The sequence below is a fragment of the Musa acuminata genome, chromosome BXJ1-6, assembly GCF_036884655.1.
Source record: "Musa acuminata AAA Group cultivar baxijiao chromosome BXJ1-6, Cavendish_Baxijiao_AAA, whole genome shotgun sequence".
Taxonomy (NCBI): Eukaryota; Viridiplantae; Streptophyta; class Magnoliopsida; order Zingiberales; family Musaceae; genus Musa; species Musa acuminata.
In genome coordinates, this window is record NC_088332.1 from 7593538 (window position 1) to 7619512 (window position 25975).

Below are 25975 nucleotides of genomic sequence, written 5' to 3' on the forward strand. Positions count from 1 at the left end.
GTCCAATCCACGCATGCAATAGATTTCTTTTATACATATAATAATGGTAACGATCATGGATCCAATATATTGCATTCTGGATGGTGCATTTCTCACCATTGATTCAACTCAACTTGGATTTATGTCTACTTAATTTTGACTCACTCTCACATTCAAATATGGGTGTGTTTGACCACTGTGCATCTCGAGAAAGTTTGGAGTACCCCAACATAGAGTGAGACACAAACGAGACGCCTTATCCAACCCCCTTCGGAAACAAACAAAAGGAGATGCGACGAAGAAGCCGAGACGCAGTCTCTTATTCAATCACCCACACCACACGGTTCAAATCTTCAAAGGCAGACTGTGTCTCGTTTTGGATGCATGATTCCTCTCTCTCTCTCTCTCTCTCTCTCTCTCTCTCTCTCTCTCTCACACACACACACACACACACACATCACCCCAAGGTTGCATGTGAAGAAGGAATGGCTATGGGTAACCGTGCAAGATCCAACTCCTATGCATGCAAAAGGAGCTCTCTTTCTTAGCAAAGAAGTCTCAAAGCCTCATCCCGCCCAATACTTTGATGTCAGAAGAAAAAGGGAACGATGAGGAACACAAAAAGAGAGGACGTACGTAGAAGAATGCATGGCATCAGGCGAACCTTTGGTATCAGATAGATTTGTTTGTCTGTAAACAACACCGGTGTTGCCTCATTGCACATCTCCAAGTGTAATCAAACGATACATTGCTTGGTCGGTAGGTGTTGAAACAGGAATCTGTAGAACTTGGAACTAATCTAAAAGCAAGTTGAATGTTTTAGATTCTAAAAATCGAGAATCTCTGAATGGATGTGAATGGATCAAACCCAACCCGGTCCGGCTGAACTCGGGTTTAGGTCTATTTTCCTTTGAACTGAGATCCTTTGCAATGCATAAGATTCACAGAGAGAGATAAACCTAATCATAACAGCATGAAATGTCTGATCATGAGCATGGTTATTAGAACTCCTATGATGGCCCCTCCTAACAGAGTAGAAAAGGTGCATGAAATCAGAGTTTGACATTACTCGACACTTCTATGTGGACAAAAATTGGTCGATCAAATATATATAGTTGGATCTTTGGAATCAAGGGCCAGAACATATTGCTAAGAAACAAGGGAGTTGCAACACAGGAATCACATTCTACGGATTGCTTTAAGATTTTGAAGAGGATGAGGTATGTTCTTGAGGCAACAGTTGAGGAAGAAGCTCATGAAAACTAATCAGGAATGTCTTGTATCACCCACCGTTACCATAGAAACATTAAAACAATCGCAGGGTCAGGAAGGCAAAAATTCTGAAAAGACTTCCATCTCAGCATAACCCTGAAATTACTCCTGAAGCATATTATAAATTTAGCAGATGCAACTATAACGCCAAAAATAATTGAACAGAAACTAACATCACAAAACTGGTGATTCCATGGTAGTGTATATTATGCTATCTGTCAGCTATATGGCTAAATGAAATCTACCAATTGGTTTCTGAAAGCGGAATAAGAATAAAGCCACCAATAGTTGATTTAAATAACAACATAACTCTGAGTTGCAACTACATCTAAGGATACATATAAGGCCTATGTCATAAGTTCTCACCAATAAGGTCTAGGCATCCAGATGGAGATAGACAAGCTATGTTTGCTTTATTTGAACATGGGAAAAATAATGTCTCCTCAAATCTTGGGTTAAAAATAAAAGCAAAACCAGAAAGGAGAAACACAGAGGTAGAAAGAGCTGCTGAAGTGAGATCTTATCTCTGGACCTAATCACTAACCTCGGCATGTTTTCAATGATTGCTCATCAGCGACCTCCAGCTTTCCTTGGAGGAGGAGCTGACTCTTCATCATCAGATTGGACATCACCATATTGCCAAATATTCAGTCTATCCCCTTTTGCTTTCCCTTGGAACTCTTCCAAGTTATCGAGAGCTGCCTTGCGTTCTCTAGTGTCCCATCTCTTCTTCCTTTCTAGTCTGGCAAGCCCTTCCTACATAATCGTAATTTAACAAATCAGAAGATGGAACACCAAAAAGACTTGGAGCAAAATGGGGAAACGTTATCATAATTGAGACTATACAAGAACAAACAATTGGAATGGTCATAAACAACCATTCATCATTTCCAATATGGTTTGTTACGATTGTTCCAAATATGTAAACACGCATGCATCCTCTTTGGATCTGATAGGAGGATATAAAATTCTAAAAATAGAACAATGTTAACTTCTACAGAGATTTCATTCTCCTACTTCAGACAAATACTATTGTAGATTAACAAGCAAACATTAAAGAAACTAATAAACCTCAAATCCTAAACACCAAACCCATCGTAGACTTAATCAAACGGAAAAAAAACAAAAGAAACATAGCAATTCATGGTTAGGGGAGTTCAGCCAAAAAGTTGAAAAAAATTGAACCTAGGGGAAATGTTTCACGAAAATAAGAAGATACAAATTCCATAAGGTAATAGCATCTAAGATAAACCTAATAAAATAAAAAAGTCCATGCATCTAATAAACAAAAGCATCCACCATGACACTAACGAAAGAAATAAACTTACCTAAGGTAATGGCATCTAAGATAAACCTAATAAAATAAAAAAATCCATGCATCTAATAAACAAAACCATCCACCATGACACTAACGAATGAAATAAACTTGACATGAAAAAAAAAAGCATAATGCATATACATGACATGGAGACTTATGGGCTAAATTGGTTTCAGTATTCACCATTGATGTCAATTGCCGATTCGGAAGATAAACAAAAAAATTAAGGCAATATGTTTAAATAACTAGGACATAGTCAGGTATTCAAACCTGCAGCATAGTAGCATTAATACTGACTTCAGCTTCAACATCAACGAGAGTCACCATTAATACAGTTCCACTTCCTTGTCCTCTGGCTTTCCCGCCTGAAGTATCTCTTTCTTCAATCATTGCTCTGAATTCTTTTGAATTGTTCATAGTGCACTCACTCAAATACTCTGCAGCTTCTTGACCAAAATCATCCTCCAAATTAGGCACTTTAATGTAAGCAAGACAACAAAGCTGAGCCAACCCAGGAGCCGACGATACTGAAGGATCAAGGGGCCTTAAGCGACTATATGGAACAATTTCTTGGTTCCCATAGTCAATATAAAACACTTCAAACTTGTCATTAGGTGATTCCACAGCTCCTCGTGGTCCACTTACAATCTATAAACGTATCAAATTAATTATATGACAATAAACCACATCTTTCAAATGCTATTACATGAAAAGTAGAAAAATGAAGAGAGATATCAAAAAAACATGAACCAAGTAGTAAAAAAAAATCTAAAGCACAATTATTTTACAAATGCATTAAGTACTAGCTTACAGAGCACAGATACATGTTTCTAAGAAAAAAGGCTTATTGTTGAACCAATACAACATACCATAAAATATTTACCATCAGAAGAACTAACAAGTAAAATGGCAATAATTGCCAGATGCTCACATTATTGCATAGGGTAGCTGCAATTGAATTAATGAAAATGAATTTTTTGGGCTTGTAAAAGCAATTTTTTGTAGATGATATTAAATGTCTTCTAGCATACCACTCTACCAACCAAATGGATCAGTGTAGCAATCATCAATGTATACACTCAACATAGATGTTCTAGAGCAAGGTTCTTAATTTCGTACCGTACCGACGTTTCGAGCTTTGCTCAATACAGTACAAAATGGGCATACCGAGCAGTACGCGATGGTGTACCTCTCGGTGTGTGTGTATATATATATATATATGTATATATGTATATATATATATATAATATAAAAAATAAGAAAAAGGAGGTGTACACTGCCTCGACAACGTCGCCTCCTTTTCTTCTCCTTATCGCGTCAGGTGAGGAGAAGACGCGGTCTTCTCTTCATCTGCAAGATTCAGCGAAGACGTTGAAGACCGCAGACGTCTCCGAAGAATGCGGCGAAGGCCGAGGCATCTCCAGCCTTCGGTGAAAAAGAAGCCGAGCCATCGCCTCTTCGTTACCTCCTGGATCGGGATCGTCGAGGGAGGGCAGCGCCAGATCGGGAAGCATCAAGGTTCTCCCAAGTCTCCCTCTTCTTCAAGCGTCTTCTCCCTCGACGCTTCTTCTTCCCTCACCGTAGCCAGGCTAATGCCGCCCGGTAGCGGGCGACGACGGTCAAAATCGATCGTTACCGACCTGTTTCGAGCGGTAACGGTCTCAATATCGACCGGTATCGCCCGATACAGCCATGTATCATTCGATACGGGGCGAGATCAACGGTATTGCCCGATAGCGAGGTATCCGCGTACCGATCTATTAGCAGACCGGTACGTATCACCCGATACGGACGGTATCATTCAAAATTAAAATCTTTGTTCTAGAGTGCTCAAGAATGAGTCCTCTTTTATAGCCTCATCGTAGAGGTTGGGTTAACCTAGTGACATGTCCCGTCACAGTATCCTGATTCCAGCATGGGGCTTGGGGAATGTAGCCAAACTTGACTGTGTTCGATCTTATGAACTTCTTCTAGAGTACATATGCCACATTAGAGTTTAGTCTGATCTCTAACTTGAGAAATCTGGGGCTAAGCTAGGTTTGAAGAGACATAGGTATTTGGGGGCATTGCGCAACTTGTGTCCTAATCATCCTACTTAAGTTTGCCTTGATTTTCTTCATCAACAGATGCAAGTTATTAACTAACTATACACTGAGCAATATAAATTGCTCATTGTCTTGCTATTATGCTTATCTTATTGCTATTGCATCATACTCTGGTCTATAGAACTCTGCTTTGATGCTTTGCTAAGGAATGGGTGAAGAAGTCTGACATCAATTTTAGCAGTGATGAACCACAATCTTTTAAACATAACAACTTTAAAAAACACTTCTATGGCAATTGAACCTTACTAAGGAATGGGTGAAGAAGTCTGGCATTAATTTCAGAAGTAAGCAAAAATTAAGTCATACCATGGCTCTATTCCAGGAATCATCGATGCTGAACTGGGCTAGTACAACATCACCCTTTGCAGGATTAAAAGAACCAATGACCGGAGCTTCTTTAATGTTTAATGCAGCAAGTTGCTGTTGAATGGCATCCACCTTCTGATCACCAACAGTTTGGACATAAAATTTTCCACCACCAAGGACTTCTGTAACCACCACCTGAATTCATCAACGAGGAACATAAGATGATCATTTTTAATATATAATTGGAACAAGCATGTTAAAGGACTCCTTGTAAAGTACCTTGAGGACTTCTTTCTGCTTTGCTTCAGCAGAGGGGCCATTTGAGACTTCTTGCCCTTCAACATAGTTCTCCCAGATCTAGCAAAAAGAAAAAAAAGAAGTTACATGTACATGTGAAGCTTAAAAGGGCAGCTCAAAACACAAGGTTCCCACCAATGCAAGGTCTCAAACAAACATAAGAAGTTCCAATAACAAAAAGAATCAGTAACTGTAGCTTACTTTTAGCTTCAGGCGCCTTGCAGACTGTTCAGCCTGAGACAAAAGGTGAGCATCTGCAATCTTGTCTGAACCAAAGGAAGTTTGAAGTTTTGCCAAACCGGCTTCCAAAAGAGTAATAGCCGTATTGGTCTTTGACTCCCACAAAGAGCCTAAGAAAGTTCCAGTCCTATCAACTGTTTCTACCTCAATCTGTCCAACATAACCAGAAAATTTGTTTAAGTGTATGAACAGGATAACATTTTAAGCTCAAATAAATAAACTATTAGCACCTCAACATCCCGTTGCAGTATTTTCCTTCTCATCAAAGCAATAGCTTCATCTGAAAAAGGCTCCTCTCGACCAGGACAGCGAACCCCGGAAAACGAGAAGGCAATACTGCATGTTTCCTTAGGAATCAACAACTTAAATCGATGACCGCTGAGGACATATTCAACAACGGCAGTATGCCTCCTACTTCTTTGCAGAAAAGGCAAGAAATCTCGAGCTTTCTTTGCGGATGCCTGTGCAGATAACATAATACTAATATTATATACCATGACAAACATATATTGCACAACACACAAAATAGTGATTCAATTTCTCACCGTCGTCAGATCAGTTATATGCATCACTGGAGGATCCCTGGCAGAATGAATCCCTTTCCTTGAATTAATTGCACGTGATTCAGCAGCCAGCAAGGCATCATAATGATTCGACCTTTCTTCAAAATCTCGATGTCTAACTATAGTGGCAAAACCACGTGAGACAACCATCTCAGCAACATTTGTGCCTACCGGTTGGTTAGGAGAGGGAGAAGAGGTTTCATCACCCTCACTCTTCACAAGGAAAACAGACCCAAAATCCATGACTCTAGTATCAGCTGAACTAGATACTATTGCATTGGGTCCATCAGCCATGCCAACCTTCCTAGAATATTCCATTGACACGTTTACCTGATAATAAATGCATTATGAGATAACTAACTTCACAGATCTGTTCCACTAAATACACCAAGCAAATAATCATACTTGATGGCCAATAAGACGAGTACGTAAAAACTCCTTAGCTTCACGGGCGTAGGGTGCTGGTTTTTCATCTCGACGAGGATTTCCCATCTTAGGTGCTCTGATGCTTGAAAGGTTGACTCTACGCTCAGCTAATGGGCTACCATAGGGAACAGCATCATCAGCAACAATTATGCAGTCTCCACTCACTATCTCTACGACCTAAAATTAACAGAAAAAATTGCACAGTTCAAAGTATATGAATGACAGGTGCAAAACAATCAATTTCATGAAGGCTTGGGTAAAAGTCACATACTTTTCCTGTGAAATTTTGATCATGAATTGCCTTTGAATTTGAAGCTGGAGGAACATAGTTTGTCCAGATTCTCAAGCGATCCTTCTTTGCCTGAAGATCAGCAGCCTTCAGTTTCCGTTTGGCATCATCCTCCATCATGTTTGCACTCCATTCCACAAACTTAGCAAAACCCTATGAAGTAGGGAAAACAATGTTATTTTATTAAGGACACCCATGTTTGTTTTAACGAACAAGGAAGTCAATGTTTATGAAATCTTCAGTCGTATGGGTAAATATTAATAATGCATATGTAACAAACTAATAACAAACATTTAGCTTTCTAACCTGAAAATAGAAAACACAAAAGCATCATTTCAGACCATAGAGGATAACAAGACAAAAAACGAGATAACAGGCAAAGGAAATACTTGGAGCATGACCTATTTTTGCGTAATCCTTGATTAAATTACTCGATGAAATAAGATGGCCAGTTTACCCAGAAAATCCACAACTAATTCGTTCTTAGCAGATGGCACCCCTTTATCTGGAATTAACCGAGGGGCACCTTTTTTCTATAAATCCTATATTTACCCTCCAATTGCAATCATTTTTTTTTCAAAAATTCCTGAACCAGTTCAGATCTTGTTCGGATCACTAAACTGATCCAGGCCAATTCCGGTTCAGGTCAACCTAGTTAACCGATTCCCTCCTCGGTCGCCTCCCCCTCTGTTCCCTCCTCTTCCTCTTCAAAGGAGAAGAAATAAGAGGTGGAGGGCTGGTGGAGATGGGTGAAAATAGAAGGGGGAGAAGGTCGAATTGAATCGGTCTGATTCAATTTGATCTGATTTAACACAACCACATTATGAACCAGATCAAGGACACATTTATCCATTTATGAAAATAAAAGATGCCCCTAGGTAAAAACTAATTTGTAAGGGTTTTTTTGGGTAAATTGTCCAAATAAGATTAGATGTGCCCCACCCTATTTTTAACTTCCATAGGCAGTTGCCTACAAAATGCATACAGTAGCACCAAAGGTCTGTCACCTCAATAATAACACTCGTAAGCAGTGTACACCAAGCATAAGCTTTGTTTGAGTAAAAGTTGCATAGAAGGAAAGAAATTCAGATGGTGAAAGTTCGGAGTTAACATTTTTTCTGTCAGTAGGATATATTCAATAAAGAGTTCAAATGTAAGAAAAGACAAAATTGTCACTTCTCAGTTCTCATTGGAATTGAAGCAAGATGAGAAAGAGGAAAGAAGAAGCAGGTCACAGCTTTGCATCACTTCTTCCAAAGAAAAATCATGATTTAAGGGAACGCCGCATTCAATGGTGAGTAATTATTTTGTTTCAATCCATTGTCAAGGGATATTATGTTTCTGTTAGAACCGGACCTCAGTTGGGCTTGTACAAATGGTTTAAGGGTAACAGAGACTGTCATATTGAAGTTCATAACTAAGAAATGTAAGAACCACTCGTTAATAAGGATAATTTCTAATTATTAATTGCACTTGCAGCTTTGCAGCAGAGGTACATTTTTGTGGCACAAGGATGCAGCTGAAAAGACATGCTAACTTGACATAAGTTGAAGAAGATAAGGAAGAATAATCATGAACAACCAAGAAACATCAGAGGAAGATAATCAATGAAATTTTTATACAACCTGAGATGTGTAATATCTTACACATCTTAGGTAAAATTGGGGAATATATATTTTATTCAATATTGATTTTGGTCGAGGTAGAGCCAGAAATAGTTACATAAATAAGTCTCTGTCACATATCCATTGTCATATCTGAATTTTGTTATACAAATCTTCAGTACATGGCCTTGGGCATGTTGGAATATATCCATACCTTTATCCGTAACTAAACATCCAAATAAAATCCATGTTAAATCTACCTATATAACGTAATGAAAATCATTCCTTTGTTGGTATATAAAATCTATATTTAGCATATTCTCTTTTTTTCATCCATCCTTAATGTTTTTCATTTTTAGTTTTGCTATACAAGAAACATTGCCGATAGAATTTGAATTATTTCCTTAATTGTTTGTTTACGTTATTCCAGGTTTATGTATGTATGAATTTGTCGCATGTGGATTCATATTCATAACTATTTGAAGATATCCATATCCAAATTCATGTATGGTGATCACTAGTCGATAGGTATCAAGTTTTTCCTGCATCTAATCCACTTTCACTCTTAGTAAAATCATCACAGAAAAAAGATTGTCATTATCTTTTTTCAGCTCACATAAGCAAAGCTTCTGTACTAAAGTTACTACTGCTTGGTATATGGTTGCAGTATGCATACATACATTCTGTACAAGCTCCAGAGCAAGGTCTTTTGCAATATCACCATCCGGATAATAAACTGAGCCAATTAGATTGCTATATTTGTCTACACCTTCCAGCACAATCCTGACCTGCACAATTTGAAATTAATTTGATATGAATTATAGATAAACAAATGCAAAAGTACATACAACAAAAGAAAAAAAAGGAGCCCACGTCTCTGTTTAAAACACGAGTTTCTGTAAAGTGTTTGGCTTCCCTCCCAAATGGATCTGGTGCAACTTCGGTGAATGATGCTGAAGAGGCAGCAAGCCTTTGGGCTGATGTTACTGGCTGCCGATTTTCACCCGAAATTTCACCATTTGTATCATCAGTAGTGACATCACTCTCAGGAATGGGGTCACTAACAGGCCTTCTTCCCATTGAAGGAGCCTATTTTTTTTCAAGAGAAACAGATTTGTCATATAAAGAAAAAGAATCAAAGTGAACACTTTCTCCTTCCAAAAATTTGTTCAGAAAATCGCATTTGAAATAAAATGTTCTCGATCACATTATAAAACATACCTGAACCCCAGCGACAAAAACTTGAACAAACTGGAACTCAGGGAGGAGGTAGACACGAACAGTGCCTCCATCACGGACCTGCTCAACAATCCCTTGCATGGGCTTGCCCTTCTTTGCAGCTAGCAGTCCCATGGCATCAAAATTACCAGGATCACCAATGGCTGAAGGTGGTAGATTTCTTACAGCTGACTCTGAAGCACCCGGTACCTACAGTAGGTGAGCAAGAAAAGCACATGACTACTCCAGCTTTTATTAATCATGCTCATGTTTAGTGATTGCTCTTTGTCATCAGTTGGCTCCTCAACATTAGCTAGATTTCCGAAGGAAAGCAGACAGTTAAGGTTTAAACATTTTAGGAGCCATTAACAGCCACACAAGCATGAATAACAGAGCCTCAATCTTTTCAGCATAGGATAAGCAAATGTACTAGACATGCTTGACATGAGAACGAAAAATTTCATCCTGTACAAAAAAAACATTCAAAAACCAACAGAACAGAGAGAAAGTGTACTAACCTTGCTCCAACGCCCTAAACCCTGTTGCTTGGCTTGCTCTTCCAAACGTTGTAGCTCTGCTAAGTATGGGCTTGCTTCACCTTTCTGTTGACCTTGTTCCCTTACCTGATGAAAACAAATGCATACACAAATATCAGCATTGAAACCATTGGAGCAGTATAGAAAGAAAACAAGGTGCACAAGTTATTCTTACTTTTGCCCATCCTTCAGAAACAACTAAAAATGCAACATTCTTATCTCCAAGAAAAACAGAACCAAACTCTCGCCCAATTGTTGGAACTGTGTAGTCCACCTTGAATGTGACATCCTGAAGGAATTAATCAAGACTGAGAAGAATGTTACCTACTGCAAATAGATATTTAAGATATTCAGAAGGAAGACTAGAATTAATAACCTTTCCAATGCAAAGTTTCCTCAAAAATTCCCTGCTCTCCCATGCAAATGGTTCATCAATACCACCTCGACGGGCCTAATTCATTATACAAAAACCAGAGAATATTGCATTAGGTGCAAGTATTATTACTTCCCATGAATCGACAACATTTTCAAGCACAAAGTGATCCTCACTGACAACAAAGAAAAAGAGGATGATTATAGTCATTACATATAGTATCATTTTAGACACAGGAATATAGCAAATAATTACTGAATAATTTGAAATGTATCATTTCATGATCAGGATTTCCTGAGTGCATAATGAGACGCCAAAGATTTTTTTTAATGATTGATTAACGTGGTGATTACGTACAATGCAACCCAAACTAAATATTCATACCAATCTAGGGGCAATCAGAGAAGACAAAGTGATGGTCTTCTCAGGAGGGATATCTGCTTTTGTGCTTCCCATAATAACCAGACAATCCCCCGAGGTAACAGCCTTGACTTTCCCCCTCAGCCATCCCGTTGCTCCTGCCGCTGATGCCATGCCAAGTGATAACCCTACAATCACCGTTAGAAACCTAACGTCAATAGAAGTAGCGAGACAAGATAACAATTGACAATTCTATTCTCCAAAGATATCCCTTTTCAAAGTGTGCAATAATTTTGCATGTAATCTTGAAAGAGTCATCAAGATAACCCATCAAAAAACTTGATCTGTAGTAATAAAAAAGCCAAAGATGAGCAGGGAAGAGATGAGATCAATCAAAAGCAATCATAACAAAGAATCATATGGGTTTAACAGCATAAAGATTGACGTTGCTCGAATTTATCCTCGCGTAAATAAAACCCTAGTATACCTAAAAAATGTTTTTTTATACAATCAGCAGCTACAGGAAGCGGAAGTTCTTTGATTCTACAAAAGGTGACATTTCTAACGATAACATCTTCATAGGAGCATGAGACGCGTACAAAACCATATTATTTTCGCAGATCTGAGAGACGAGAATGGCAGCAATCGATCTGATACAAATTCGCAACAGATCTCCACTACCTCGTAACGATAAACAACTACAGAGCCTCGACAAGCATATCAAAATGAAAAGCAGAAATCAGCTACGAAGAAGTAAGGCCATGACGGGATCAAATCAGAACATGCAAAAATCCCGGCTAAGGACGCAAATCTGTAGTCATCTCGGAAAAAAGGAACGAGTTTTCGCGATCAGAAAAAGATAGAAGAGCCGATCTAGTTCATACTCCATGAGATCCAGGGGAGGCCTACCTTGATCCGATCTCCACAGGGGACCAACCACCTCCGGCTCAGAATCGCTAAATCTAAGCCGGATCTCCTCTACAACCGGCTCCTCCTCGCCTTCGACGCAACCAAAACGCGAGGGGGAAAGTAGGGGAACGCGTCGATGGAAACGCCGCCGCAAACGAAGCTGCGAGCAAATGCAAGCCGGGGTCGGGGGGGGCAAATTTGCATATATATCTCCGCAACTCCTGAAGTTACGTATTTATCCCTCAAAATTGAAGATGCATATGATTTCTTTAAATTATTTCGAATATACCCAAAACACATCAGGCCCGCACATCAACGCCGGCACGACTTTTGATGAAATCACTGTCAGTCTTATCGGGTAATATTTATGTAATATATCAATAAAAATATATTTCTATATAATGACAATATCCAAATAAATTATTTTCTAAAACTAATAGAATGACTTTGTATACGAACAATATAAAATGTAAATGAAACTTTATAATAATGACTCCAGCTAATTTAGGGGATGATAGCCGTTATTAGATTCACTCTTGTACTCACTGGGATCTTTGAATTATCTACTTTTAAGTAATAACATATAAAACTAAAATTTCTCAACAAATTAAACATCACAGGAAATAACCAAATTATTATATATTTATATAACAAGAATGATTAAATCAATTATACTAATCAATTTATAAAATCATATATGACTAACCAAATTATTAGATATTTTATCAATTATTTGTATGAATTAACTTTATTTTTTTTCTAATGTGTACATTAATAAAACTCATTATGCATATCGAACATAAGAAAATTTTGAGATATAATTTATTATTCTTATTATTGTTATTATTGAAAAATCAAAATCGATGATTTTAGTAGTTTTAAATCAGTTGTATGCTTAAAAAAAAAATACATATAGAACTTGTGACACAATGGTTAAATTGTTTAGCTCAAATTTGGGTACTATGAGTTAGATCTTGAGAGAGGTATTTAGTTTGATTAAAAATTTTATAATTTTATTTTTTTTATATCGGTTTTGCTCATTATAGTTATACATCAATTTTTCAATTTTAGAAATAAAATTATAATTTTTTATATTTTAAATTTTATATTTATTATTCTCTAATTTTTTTTTCTTTTGTAAATGATAAATGACGAGTATGAGATTTGAATTTTAAATTTTTAATTAAAATAATAAAAAAAAATTAATAGTTCCAATTATAATTGGAATTGTCACTTCCTATTCCGAATTCAAAACCATGACAATTTTCATTATTGTAATTATCCTTTTTTTTATAGATTTATTCTTTCGATTTCATAGTATGTTCTTAAAAAATATTATTTATTAAATGATACGATATGTGGGTATGTATATTAAACCCACGTATTGCTAACTTGATACTCATTTAGTCATTGGTGTGGTCAGTAGACTCGTGAGAAATTGTCCGTTTTAAGCGATGAACGTACCAACATGTGAGCTCAAAAAACACATTTAAGAATAAAAAAAAACTTGACGTACTTAAGAGTCCTTGATTCTCATATTCGAATTATTATCGATCAACACATTCCATCGATCTCCACGAGTATGCCATCCTCAACCCCCATTTGCATGTATGTCTCACTTCTTAATGGACAAACATCAAAGCACCGAGACAATCGAGGCTGTAAGCCCCAGCATGCAATGCAAGTAAGACCGACCCTCTTACCTCCATGCACAACGATCCTGATCTCCTATAAGGAGTTGGAAATGAGGTTGTCTATAGTACAAGGGGATGAATGAAGTGACAATTAGACAAACTTGCTTGCGGCCTCCTTAGGAAAAGATTGACGTTGAAGAAAAGGAGGAGGTTGACATCATCAACCTTGGATCGGAGGGTATAAATAATGGATTAACACTAGCATGACACCTACTCAACCTCTTTTCTTATTGGAACTCGAATTGTTGTGGCTGGTTTCGATACAATAGTCGATCATGGCCAGCGTCCCCACATCACGACGACCTCATTTACGACTGATGCCTTCCGGACGTGCCCGTCTCGGCCATCCTGCCGTGACGTAAGCGGCGACGTGAATCGTTATCCCCGCAAAAAGAGGCCTTCCCTCTCATCACACTTATCCGCCTTCGATGTCACTAATATCTGTACTGTCGTTCGGAAAAACGTCACGCTGACCAGTAGCAGAAGGCCACGTAATATCGAGATGCTAATCGTCCAATCAGATACCAAGTGCCACGTCCTACTTACCAAGTCAACCAATAAATACAAATAAAGATAAAACGCGTTGGGAGGCGAAGGCTCGCCACAGAAAGCGGCGGTATGTTGGCGTTATGACGGTAACCGTGGTAATTCATATATCTCCGACGCGATCCAAGTTACGAACGGAAAAAAAAAAGTAACGGCAGGAATGGACGAACGTTCAATTTTCTACTCTTGAGTACCTTTGCCTGGGGCCCGCGCCTTGCATGGACCCCACAAAACTTCTTTTAGTAGGGTATTCGGGTGGGGGACGCGTGTCGGAAGTCGATATCCAAAGGGAGCGCCTTCTGTCACGGCGCTAGATACGAATCGTTACAAAAGAGGCGGTTTCTTTTTGCGGGAAGTGGATGGAAATCGCCTTTGTCTGGGAAGACAGGAAATACCACATCTCAATCACCAAAATCCAAGTATGGGAGAGTTTTGTGGGTCCCAGAATCTTTGTGAGGCAGGGGATAACGTGTTCGCTGGTTTGTCAGAGACAGGGGAGCCTTCACCCCTCTGATTTCCTGTCGACGAGTCCAAATTAATCATGTCATGCTTATGTATGGGTCCACAAACGCAAGATAACCAACTAACAAAAATGCATTTCGCATCTGCAATACGTGCGGTACCCGCTTTCTTACTTGCTCTCCTATTGGGTTAACGGTGGTCCACTTGCACCTTATTGAAGCAGGGAGGTGAGACAATCTTCCGAATGAAAACATACGCGGAGAAGAATTCGGGTGCACGATCTATATTTATTATTTTGGCCCTTTTCCGTCAACGGTGACCGGTGGAGACCGAAGAGAGAGACGTGGGGGGGTGGGGAAGGGGCGGATCCGGTTGGGAGCGATGGCGGGGGCGATGCTGCTGCTGGTTGGAACAGGCCGGCGGTAAGGGTTTGGCTCCGAGGTGGCTCTCCGGCCGTTCCGACGGCTGGCAAAGCGGCTGGGAATATGGGCCATCCCGGCGTACGTGGTGGCCCACACCGTCGCCCTCGCGCTCTGCTGCCTCCCCTAGGCCGTCTTCTTCGAGGTCAGCACCTCCCTCTCCTTATGGATCGGACGGTCTGTTCTCAGCACCACGTTCGTTACATTCTTTCTTACTTTTTTTCGCTTGCTCTGTTCGATCAGTGATTTAATTATTTTCTTGATCTATTTCTCTTCATACTCGCTCCATCCTTTTTCTTCTATCGTCGAGCGACATCAGTGAAAAAGAAGGGATTTTGTTAGTTCTATGACGAGAGTTAGTATTTTTTAGGGTGTCAATGCCTTCTCTCATTGTTAACAGTAGGAAAGGTTAATTGGGGCGTTATGGGAAGGGCATTCAGTATATACTTGACAATGCTGACCCACAGGTGTCACAACCCGGCCTGTACGTCCTCGTCAAGGCCCCTTAGCCCAGTGGAGCTATGTCCTCGTCAAGGCTCCGGGCCTGAGCTATGTCCTCGTCCATGTTTAGCTCCATGATGTAATATGTACGGTGGCTTCGTTGATGGATATCCTCTTACCATACACCCTAATTCTAGGTTCGTTTTTATACCAATTATCATAATTCGATGTGATGGGATAATTGTTTTATTAATTTTGTTGAGTTCAAACCATTGATTCAAAATGCTGAAGTTGGTCGGAATGCACCCATCAGATCTTATGTGACACTCATCGGGGTATTACAAAAAGATTACAAGACTTTTAACGAGTTTTGTTTGCTGAATAAATGGAACAATAATTTTGCTGCAATATATAATGTGATTTGAGCATAAGTTTCTTTAATTTAACCTACTCATGAGGAGTATTGGTCCTGCAGAATTTGGTCAAATGTTTGCATTATTTTTCGGAAGGTAGGAGCAACCAATATAGTGCTTATGTAGAAAGAGTTTCAGCAATTGCAACAAGGCATTTAAAATTTCCAATTCGTGGTTGTCTTTGAAAGACATACTTGTTAATGCTAATATTAATGGATTTTAAATTTGGATGTCCATTTGGTGGCCTATAATATCAAGAAGAGTAAACCATGGAAAAATGGATTGCTCGTTTGCTGGATCTGAACCTAATTCAAGGCTGATTCTAACTCTCGCCTTTGGAAATTTGATGGTCAACTCTTCCTCCATAATGTAGACCAGATCATTGGTGAGCTTGAGATTTTTTTTTTAAAGTAATTGGAAGGCATTATGTATTCGAGGATAGAGATCCGATGCTTCGCTATACAAACAACACAGCTTGAAGAGTGCACTGAGACTAGACTACGAATGAGATATTTTAAAATATATTATTTGTTATGATTCTCTTCTCATTAGTTGGATGGAAATTTTAATTGAAGATTCAGATTTATAGTTTTTTAAGAATTCTAAGGTGTATATTGCTTCTGATGGATCATCAATTCCGAAGTTAGAACTGCTTTAGTTCCTTAACCTAAGAGCTGCACTATTCAACAACAACAGTGGCAGATTAAGTCCTATGCCTAGGCATCAGCATTGGGACCTAGAAAGTATCATCCAATTTCCAAGTAACTCGACTCTCAGTAATCTACTGACCAAGCATGAGGTGATGGCATGGTCATAAGCAGATGGGCCTTTGGCTAATCAAAGTTGTCTGTATGGGTTTCATTGATTCTGAGTCTTGATTTTTCTCAATTGAAATAAAGTGTAAAGTCTACTTTAGTTGGTTTGTTTCCTCAACACTGTCCTCCGACATGGCAAGATAAAACTTAAATCAACTATTGAATACTGCACTAGATGTAATAAGTAAATAATCGAGGAGCCAATGAGGCAATATTTGATGTAGGAAACTGCATTTGTCAACGGTTCATACTTCATTCAACATACAATGTCAAATCTAAAAAAGCCACCAGAAGTAACACTCCTGCAGGCATGCACAATATTGCTGAAGTGGCCAGTAGTGATATGCCCTACATAATACATTCCAATTATAACTTCAGCTGGCCATGCATTTTGATCACATAATACATACAAGCCTATGCCTAACATGTCTTAACCAATAATGCCTGCTTTCATGTTGTCCAGGGCAATTTTTGGGAACTCAAAACCAGTAGCAGAGTGGGCACACAGCAGCAGATACTTCCGTCTCCTTGCCAGAGGAGTTGAACGCAATGGTTGGAGATTTGTGCTTCTTCCTCGGTTCTCACCCTTGCCCTCTTATGTCATTAACTATGGATTGGCTGCCACTTGAGTAGGTTTTCTTGTCCATTTCCTTCTTCCTACTATTGTTGGGTGCTTGCTTATGATCCTTCAGAACACATCTCTCAGCAGCCTTGCTGGGGCAGCTGTGGCCTCAACAACTGGCTCTAAGAAGTCCAGTTCTATTCATATGTTTTTCCCGTACTTGGAATTATTTCCAGTATTCTCATACCTTTGAGGATAAAAAGATATTCATCTGGGTTTGCTGAAGAATTTAAGCAACCTTTATCCTAGACGAGCACTGATGGGAATATCAATTCTGTTTGGCCATCTCATAAAAACAATAAAATGGAGGAAGAAAAATAAAATGATTTCCTGTTTTTTTAACCTCTTTACGAGCCTATTTTAGATGATACATTTAGCATTTGGACTTCAAACCAAAATTGTCAATTAATTAAGCTTGGTGCTTTCCTTTGAGGGCATGCTTTGCTCTTTGGATAGAGCATTTTGTCTCACACAAGCAATTTGTCAGCAATATTTATCCATTGCACCTAAGATTTTCACCACATGTGCACAACAGCATCTATGTAGTGGATTCATATTTTTTTATTGTTGATGATTTTAGAGACATTTTAAATCTAGTTTGACATGTTTTATATTGATTATGAGTTTTAGTGTGGCATATACACCCCTTTGATATTTGTAAAGTATCTGCATACAACAGCCATGTCATGGTAATTTGTCCATGAACATTATGTTGGCTGCAGTTTGCTATTCTCATTCCAAGTTATCAGAAGATCTCATCCTCCTCTCTGATAGCTCATGAGAAGGGATGTCACTGCCGGCCCAACAACTCCAAACCCGATCCGGAGGAACTCGATCCACAATTTTGGAATTGGATCCAATCATGGAATTGAATCCATTCATGATCTTCACCGTAGGATATATCATCTTACATCACTGTTTTGTTTTTAAGAACAATTGAGCAGATCTTCCATGAGCAGATCTACATATATAATTATTGTTTCTAATTGTTTATTATTATTTGCATATCTCGTGTACTTGCTAGTGTAGATAAATTTGATAGAGTGAAAAGGGCAGTATATATAACCTTGAAAGAAATCATGATCATTTTTGTTGTCGGTCCATTGATACTAATTGATTGGTGTTGTTAGATGTAGAAGAGATGGTCCATTAACCAGCTGCACTAAAATGTTTCACGTGTAGGTCTCCGATTGACTGATCAAGTGGACCCAACTGCTGTCTTGTCACAACTACGGCATTAAAGTTTTCATTGACATGAAAGATTCAAAAGGAGACAGAGAGCTGGGGGACCGTGTTATGTTGGTGGTTGTTGAGTCCATGTCTGTGTGCTCAAAATTAATACAGGTCAGGCATGTCTACGTGAAAAAAATGGCAGAGACCACAAGAGAGTTGGAGATTGGAATGGTGGAAGTGGCAGCCACAGAGTCGTTGATTTCTGGTGTTGGTCAAGACGAGAGAGGGCTATCAACAGATGGGAACAAGAACTGAGTCAGGGGTGGGTGAACTCATGCCTCACACATGAAACAGAGATGAGGGTCGTGAGGAGGATGTCACACGACACCGTTCAGATTATGAATGATACAAGAGGCAGGTGGGGTGAAAGGGAGAGGGCTTCATCTTGTGACAGAGCTTGACCGTATGCCTTGGTGTTTCAACTGGATGCTCTCTTTTTCTTTGTGTGTGCAGTGCAATGAAACTTTGCAATAGATGCGGCCTCCTCTATGACCACATCCAGAAGTAAGGGAAGTCCATCTTATATTTTCTACAGGTTACCAGAAAGCAGAAAATTGTCATATCTCAATAATGAGGAGTCTTTGTCTGAAAGATTATCCTGCTCAGCAGTATCTCTGAGACCAATAAGATTTAAATATTTTCTCGAAGATTTTCTCAGAAATTACACCAGTTTTTGTACCCCCTCAAACATTTTGTAGTCTGTAGGTAGGCTTTGACTTGTCAAAAAGAAATGTTGTTCATGATATTTTGTTTTCTTTTCTTTTCCTATCAGACTTCTTGAAGAAAAATTGCAGTTTGTTTTGTTAAGGAAGCCTGATGAGAATAATGATGTCCATGTGAGATTAACAGTAAACAGTTCATGAGAAATTTAGCTATTGGAGGATTGACTGTTCTGATCAAAATCCTCCCAGAGGTTAGGAGATATTGGAACCATCAAAAACGTTATTCAGGTTTCAAAGACATTCCATCTATATCACATCAGAGTCAAGTTGATATGGAATTGCATGTTTTGCATCATATTAATTCATTTCCAGAACAATATATCCAAAATCCAGCAAGTCTTAGTTTAAGCTGTACCTGAAAATTTATATCGGAGAACCTGCTCTGAACTTTCGATCGAAGTGTTCATCGGTAAATTCCCGAAAATTTAAGCCGGTCAACATTGTGAATGTTTAAAGACTGAAAAAATAATTATAATTACCTGAAATTATTAACATAACCAAACCTGATTTGTTTATAGTGATGGTCAAAGAAAGAAGCATGTATTCTGAATATGATTTTGATGAATCAAAGTCCACATTCAGAACACACACTTCTGGAATAACATGTTCTGACCATCGATCCAGAGCAAGGGATAAGAGGAAGCGAGAAATCTACCATCACTAGTATTTGTTTGTCTTCTTTTACCTTCCTGTCACATATAATTCAAACCTTTCATTGTCTTTATGTCCTTGTTCTATTATCTTCTTTATTTCTCAGAATCCTTTCACAAGTATTTGATGAGAGAGCTTTGTTGGAGAAAGCTACTGGGTGGTGTTGGCATGATTCATGATGAGGGGGGGGTTGGTTGGAGAGCAGATGATGATGTACACATTATATTGGCCACAGTAGTCTTTTGCATGGCTCCAAAAACATAAAAACAGAATCTTGTTTTTCTTTTATAGTCTGAATGGATGTGAGGAAGACTTCTCTCCGTCATGTTTTACCAGAAAACTTGGAACTGAAACAAAATATCCTGTAAGGAAGAACCAAAGCATGCAGAGAGGTATCAATAGAAATCTTCAAGTTCTTTTAGGGAAAAATAATTACTTACATTTAACTTAACCACCAAATCTAACTCCTTCCCTGCCACTAACAGCAGATGTCAACTCTTAACAAAGCTGTGCTTTACTTGCTTTTCTATTAGGTATCATAAATCTAGTAATCCTTGTTAAGCCTCTTAAGTTTGCTTAGATCCAAACTGACCCTCAAGGGATGTCAAAGACCCAAGGATATATATAGAAATAGCTATACTGCCTGCTTTAAGTAAGTAATCTACCATCTGCTTGCTAATAGCTTTGGATCAAGCTTCAATATCTAAGTACAAAAATCGAGTTCATTGATAAAGAATTGTGCAGCTATGAGTACTGATACTGCTGCTGTTCACTCAAGAACTCATAAGTCAATTTGCATCAACATGGGGAGGGGGAGGGGGAGAGGGAGAGAGAGATATTTACATCTGATGCAGTGAAGTCATCACCCTGATTCTTCAGTTCATGTGGCCCCTATGGTTTTTATCTATCATTCATGTCTTTTTCTAATCTTGTTTGATTCTCAGATGTTTTCACATGGAGGCTGCTACCTGTTGTTAAAAGCTTGTGACCCCATTGAAAGCTCTTTGTTTAGTACATTCACCTTTTGTTAGGTTAAAATATCGCCAATTGTCCTCACGTCCACCTTATCAAACATCTTAATCCAATCAACAATATGACCAATGCAAACATGCTTAAACTCTCATACTGTGAATACCATATGAGAGAGAGTGAGAGAGCAAAGGATCTACGGCACCAGTAGCAAAAGTTGAGTAGTGTAGTTCAACACACAAGCACCAACAATCTATAAAGCAAAGGAACTTTCAACCTTCTAGGGCTGGGAAGAACCTAAAAGGTGCACGGTCACTGTCCCTAGGAAGATGTTGCAAGATCCACCATAATTGGTGTTTATTAGCTATTATATCAATTCAATCCTAATCTATGTAGCCATCCTCCATTGACCTTGCCTTGAAGGCATTGGGCCACAGAATATGGTATTCCAAAACCCCCTTCATGTCAAAGACACGCACCTACATCTTACTAGAACCTCTTCATCAGAGATGTGATGCACTCGATGAGGTTAGGTGGCCCATGGGATTGAGAGAGAAGTAGCTCGCTTGCTCTCCAGATCTCCAAAAGTCAATTAATGTCATCCTATATATTATATTTCTCCTTTGTAGCTACGTTCGGAGCAAAAAAGGCTATTGGAAGAGGCAAGCTTTTAGAGCTGGCACTGTCTAGATCAGATAAACCAAGACAAAAGAGCGACATTGAGGTCAAGAGAGAGATTAATGTAATCTTTGGCTCGTTTGTTCCCATCGACATAGTCACCTGCATCAGAGTCGTTGTCCATCTCTCACATGCGATGATGAAGCAACCACGAAAGAATACGTCGGAAAAAGCAGACAGGCAGAAGAAGAGATAGATTTCTCTAGGAATGCAACAGGAGTGATGGTGACAAAAGCCCTTGCGCTAAGTCACGGCTACCCCCATTCGATCAAGTCCTCGAACAAAGTTTGGATGACTTCAGACGAGATGTGAGAACGGGTCGTCCTCAAACTTTGTGATCTTCCAAAGTAATGTCGAGATATATGATGTGAACAAGACTTGTACTGCTGATATGGAGGGAAAAGAAAAGCTGCAGCAGAGCAGTAGAACTTCACCCGTTCCAAAGCAAGCAGGTTTCCCAAGCTGAAACTTTCATCTACGTTGCGGACGAAAGGATCTCGATGGCATACTATTCACGGTATAGGATGAATAGTAGATGAGACGAAAGCACAGGCAGAAGAGGGATAGATAGAGTGGGGGACACTGTTGTTAGCTGCAGTTTGTGTACTTATATATAGAGATTTGACACCAGATCCGACACTATCAGTGCTGATGACTGTTTCCTGTGATCGCAGACGACTATCTTTCTCTCTTTCATTCCTGCCTCCTATATTCTAGTGATCAGGAGGTGGTGAGGGAAGAGAAAAGAAGAGATCAGGAGATACACTGAAAGGACTAGTGATGGGCAGCAGCCCACCCCATCCTGAGACCACCACCCACGGGGGCCGAGATATCTTGGAGATCGGTGAGCCAGAACCACCACCGTAACCACACTTCCGTGATTGCCGAGACACGGACGCGCTCCCGCCGGCGACGGGACGTGGGCGTGGCTGTGTTGCGTTACACGAACGTGTACCAGCCTCAGCTGCAAATTTGCATAGATGATGATGACATATGACGCTATTTATGTGTTTATTGACGCCAGCAGTCCCCATTAAAAAGTATATGGTTCGATTTAGTTTGTATAATGCAAATGATATATGTTCTGCAACATATATAATAAGGTATATATAGACCATATAAGAAATCACACCAAATCATAATATCCAAACCAGACCTTATGCAGATCTACTTACATCATGCTGGTCTTTACTGGTTCTCATGTGTGTATAAATACACCACCCCACGCCTTCCCCCCACATTTCGTTCCGCGAGCAGACCGTCATTGCGTACACGAGGAATATGGCCGTGCAAGCGCAGCATCTCTCCAACAGTACTTTCTCGCCGGACTTCCGCAGCTGGTAAGCCAGCCTTCCTCGCTCCAGGGCGCTTCCTTTATTCTCTTCATGTGCATGGGATTCCTTACCCTGCATGTGTTGTGCACCTCATCACGGTTTAGGAAGTCTTGTTACCGATCCATCGTATGTATATATTTGATCGCAGGGCCGGGAACGATGTTATGGAAGAACTCCATCTGGTGCAGGACCAGCGCAAGATGCTTGGGGTATACACCGGCCGTCCTGGCGGCGTCAACGATGGCACGGTGTTCAGCGACCCCAATAGCGAGCTATCTTGCAATGCTTCCGGGCCGAGGAAGCGGCCGCGGGAGGCCGAGCTGCTCGTGGCGCTGCAGCAACCCTCCCAGGATTACAAGCTTAACCTCGAGTCGCGGCTCCGCTACCCCAACCTCATGAACAGGCTGGTTCCGTTGAGCTCGATCGCCGCCAACGTCACCCCCTCCGGCTGTCAGCACAGCCGCTTGGTCGAGTCGGGCGGTACCTCCACCAGTGGCCGTCCCGTTTCCCTTCTCACTCAAGACCTTGTATCCCATCTCTTAACCCAGAAGATCGAGATCGACGCCCTCGTTCGTCTTCAGGTGCCATCTCCATCCCCACCTTCTCCCTCTCCCTTCCTGCATAGGTTCGATCGGTTCTTTCTTCCTTTCCTTCCTTGAAGTCTAAATCTTTTTCTTCCAACTATCTGGAGAGCGAGCGACTGCGGGGTGGATTGAACGAGGCGTGGAGGAGTCGTTGTTGGACGCTGCTGCAGAGGGGGGAGCAACATGCTGCCAAGCGGCTGAGGGAGAAGGACGTCGAACTGGAGAAAGCGCTGCGGAGGAACTCGGAGCTAGAGGAGAGGATACGGCAGGTGAGTGCAGAGATCCAGATGTGGAGCAGCGTCGCCAAGAACCACGAGACGGTCGCTGCCAACCTGCAGGCCAGCCTCGAGCAGGTCCTCCGGGAAGCCGCCGCTGCCCCCGACCCCCAGGAGGGCTACGGTGACACCGACGATGATGCCCACTCAGGCTCTTTCGCGGATGCTCCGGCGCCTCTGGAGGTGGATGCTCGCCGGCGTCGGAAGGGGACCTGCCAGGCGTGCGGGCATGGGAAGGCTTGCGTTCTGCTGCTCCCCTGTAGGCACCTTTGCTTATGCAAGGTCTGCGAGTCGACGGTCGACGCGTGTCCTGTGTGCCACTCCGCTATGAACTGCTTCATCCGAGTATTTATATCGTAAACATATCACAGCAACCGATTCGTTCTTTTCGGTTCCGCTTCTTTCTTCCTTAACGGATGTTGTTATCTTAGCGCATCGTTTCCTCACCGTCAATAGGCGGATTGATTTGCTGTCAAAATATTTCACTTCTTTTAAAGCACTCACTTGGTGCTGTTGATTTATGATTTTCTAACTTTAACCAAGTCATTAAAACAGAATGAATTTTCCTTTGGGCTTATTGACCTGGTGATATAAAGACTTTTGTACCCTCAAGCTAGCTTGGATTACTGTATGCATTCCATGGTCACTATTGTCACTCAGGCAATCCTCTTTTACCGTAATAGCAGGACATCATAGGAGGGAAGAGGAAAGATCCTGTGGGCCCTGCCACTGTTTGTGTGCCATGGACAAGTGATGGATGGGTGGGCATAGCAACTGCTCCGGTATTATATGGGCATTATGTAGGAGAGAACAATGACATGGGGGGACACCAAGGTGGCAGTGTTCTCCTGTGACTCGATCAACAGCTAATGTTGACACTAATGTTCCCTGTATATATTCAAGAGAGGGATTGGATCACGGTGATGCATCATGAGCTCATGCCTTTGACGGAGCCATTTGGTGGATGGATGGTCGCGGCAGGGAATGGAGGCGCATGTCATGCAAGTAACAGCCGGAAGAGACACGATGCATGCATGTGACATGATGGGCATCCGACATGGGCCTGATGCTTCGCACCTCATCTGCAAATGGCTTCTTCTCGGTATTAATAGTACCGTGTACTGGACATGAAAGTTTCATACAAGCCTGAACTCATAGGTTGATTGTTACTGACACACAGGACAGCACATAAAATTCGAGAGGTACTACTGCTTCGTGTTTGCAATTATTGCTCTCGCGAAAAGAAAAAGGGGGGGTTGTCCGTATGAAAGGCTCATGCGATGTTACAGTCAATCGCCTTACGCAATTGAAATGTCTGCAGAGACTCCCATGACATCAAATTTTCTTGGACGGGTCATGGAGTGGGCGAGAGGGCAAAGCAATTAGGATCTCATTTATGGCATCAGTTGCGTTGCATCCTGTCGTCATTTTCCACTCTGGTGGAGGCTATGAAGCCCCACCTCTTCTTCCTCCTTTGGCGGAGAAGATGAAAGAAGAAGAAGAAGAAGGCTAAGCAATCACCCACAGCTTCTGCTGATGTCTCGGAGTCCTCGTGACGGAAGATTAAAGAAGCTGTGTGCTTTTACCCAACACTCTTCTCAGCGTTCCCCTGGCTGAATAAAGAAAGTAGTGACTTACCGTATGGATGTGGACAAGCCTCATCAACCACCTTTGGCCTTCTCTCCTCTTGTTCCAATCTCAAAGCATTTTCCGAATACAAATATGAACTCGTCCCGTCCTTCATGCTGGTGAAGCAAAGGTGCCTTCAGGGCTGCTTCCCTTCGGTATCATGTGATCGATGCAGTTCTCGTGACACTTCTCCTCCTTGCCATATTCTATTCATTCGATATGGTGTCGCTACTCATGTAATCCTGAGCTGAAACAGGGTGGTGCATGTGTGTCCACGAGCAGCATGCAAACAGTCCAAAAGAAACACAGTGGGTTATGCGAACATGGAATACTCTGAAACTTGACCTAAGAATAAGCGAAAAATGAAGAGAGTCATGGGATATTGTATTAGAGTTTCCACCTGACAAGATGCATTTTAAATGGAGGGGGGATGCGCACTGTATATTTAGTCTTCATGGAGCCACGGCTGTGCAGATTAAAGAGGGTCTGCAATGGCCGGATGCTTAAAATATGAATGATTGCTGACGGGAACTGTTCGTGGAATTTGCAGAAGTTTGTCGCCTGCCAAAAGATACCATTCACATCAATCTGTTCATTGGCTGAAGGTCCAATTCATTGTCTCGATTTCGTCTTTACAGAGTACATACAATATATGAAAAAAGAGAGATCCATCTCCCTCTGCAATAATCATCT

The 25975-nt window shown here is 40.6% G+C and overlaps 2 protein-coding genes and 1 long non-coding RNA gene across 3 annotated transcripts; 2 read left to right on the forward strand and 1 right to left on the reverse strand.

The window, feature by feature from the left end:
* Window positions 1-1518: 1518 nt before the first annotated feature.
* LOC103987281 (ribonuclease TUDOR 1) lies at window positions 1519-11976 on the reverse strand. Its single transcript, XM_009405541.3, has 17 exons — window positions 11796-11976; window positions 10911-11074; window positions 10530-10604; window positions 10329-10442; window positions 10136-10240; window positions 9621-9827; window positions 9273-9488; window positions 9080-9187; window positions 6778-6948; window positions 6486-6683; window positions 6063-6410; window positions 5748-5978; window positions 5479-5667; window positions 5260-5337; window positions 4981-5175; window positions 2840-3217; window positions 1519-2007 (listed from the first exon to the last, which is right to left on the reverse strand). The coding sequence occupies exons 2-17, from the start codon at window positions 11058-11060 to the stop codon at window positions 1822-1824; spliced, it is 2949 nt and encodes a 982-aa protein (XP_009403816.2). The 5' UTR covers window positions 11061-11074; window positions 11796-11976; the 3' UTR covers window positions 1519-1821.
* Window positions 11977-14842: 2866 nt separating this feature from the next.
* Window positions 14843-19247, forward strand: LOC135675981 (uncharacterized). Its single transcript, XR_010514095.1, has 3 exons — window positions 14843-15061; window positions 17049-17214; window positions 18390-19247. It is a non-coding gene; the product is annotated as an uncharacterized LOC135675981 (long non-coding RNA).
* Window positions 19248-22620: 3373 nt separating this feature from the next.
* LOC103988292 (BOI-related E3 ubiquitin-protein ligase 1) lies at window positions 22621-24191 on the forward strand. Its single transcript, XM_065186699.1, has 3 exons — window positions 22621-22800; window positions 22943-23375; window positions 23486-24191. Exons 1-3 carry the CDS (start codon window positions 22742-22744, stop codon window positions 24011-24013), a joined length of 1020 nt encoding a protein of 339 aa, XP_065042771.1. The 5' UTR covers window positions 22621-22741; the 3' UTR covers window positions 24014-24191.
* The last annotated feature ends 1784 nt before the right edge of the window (window positions 24192-25975 follow it).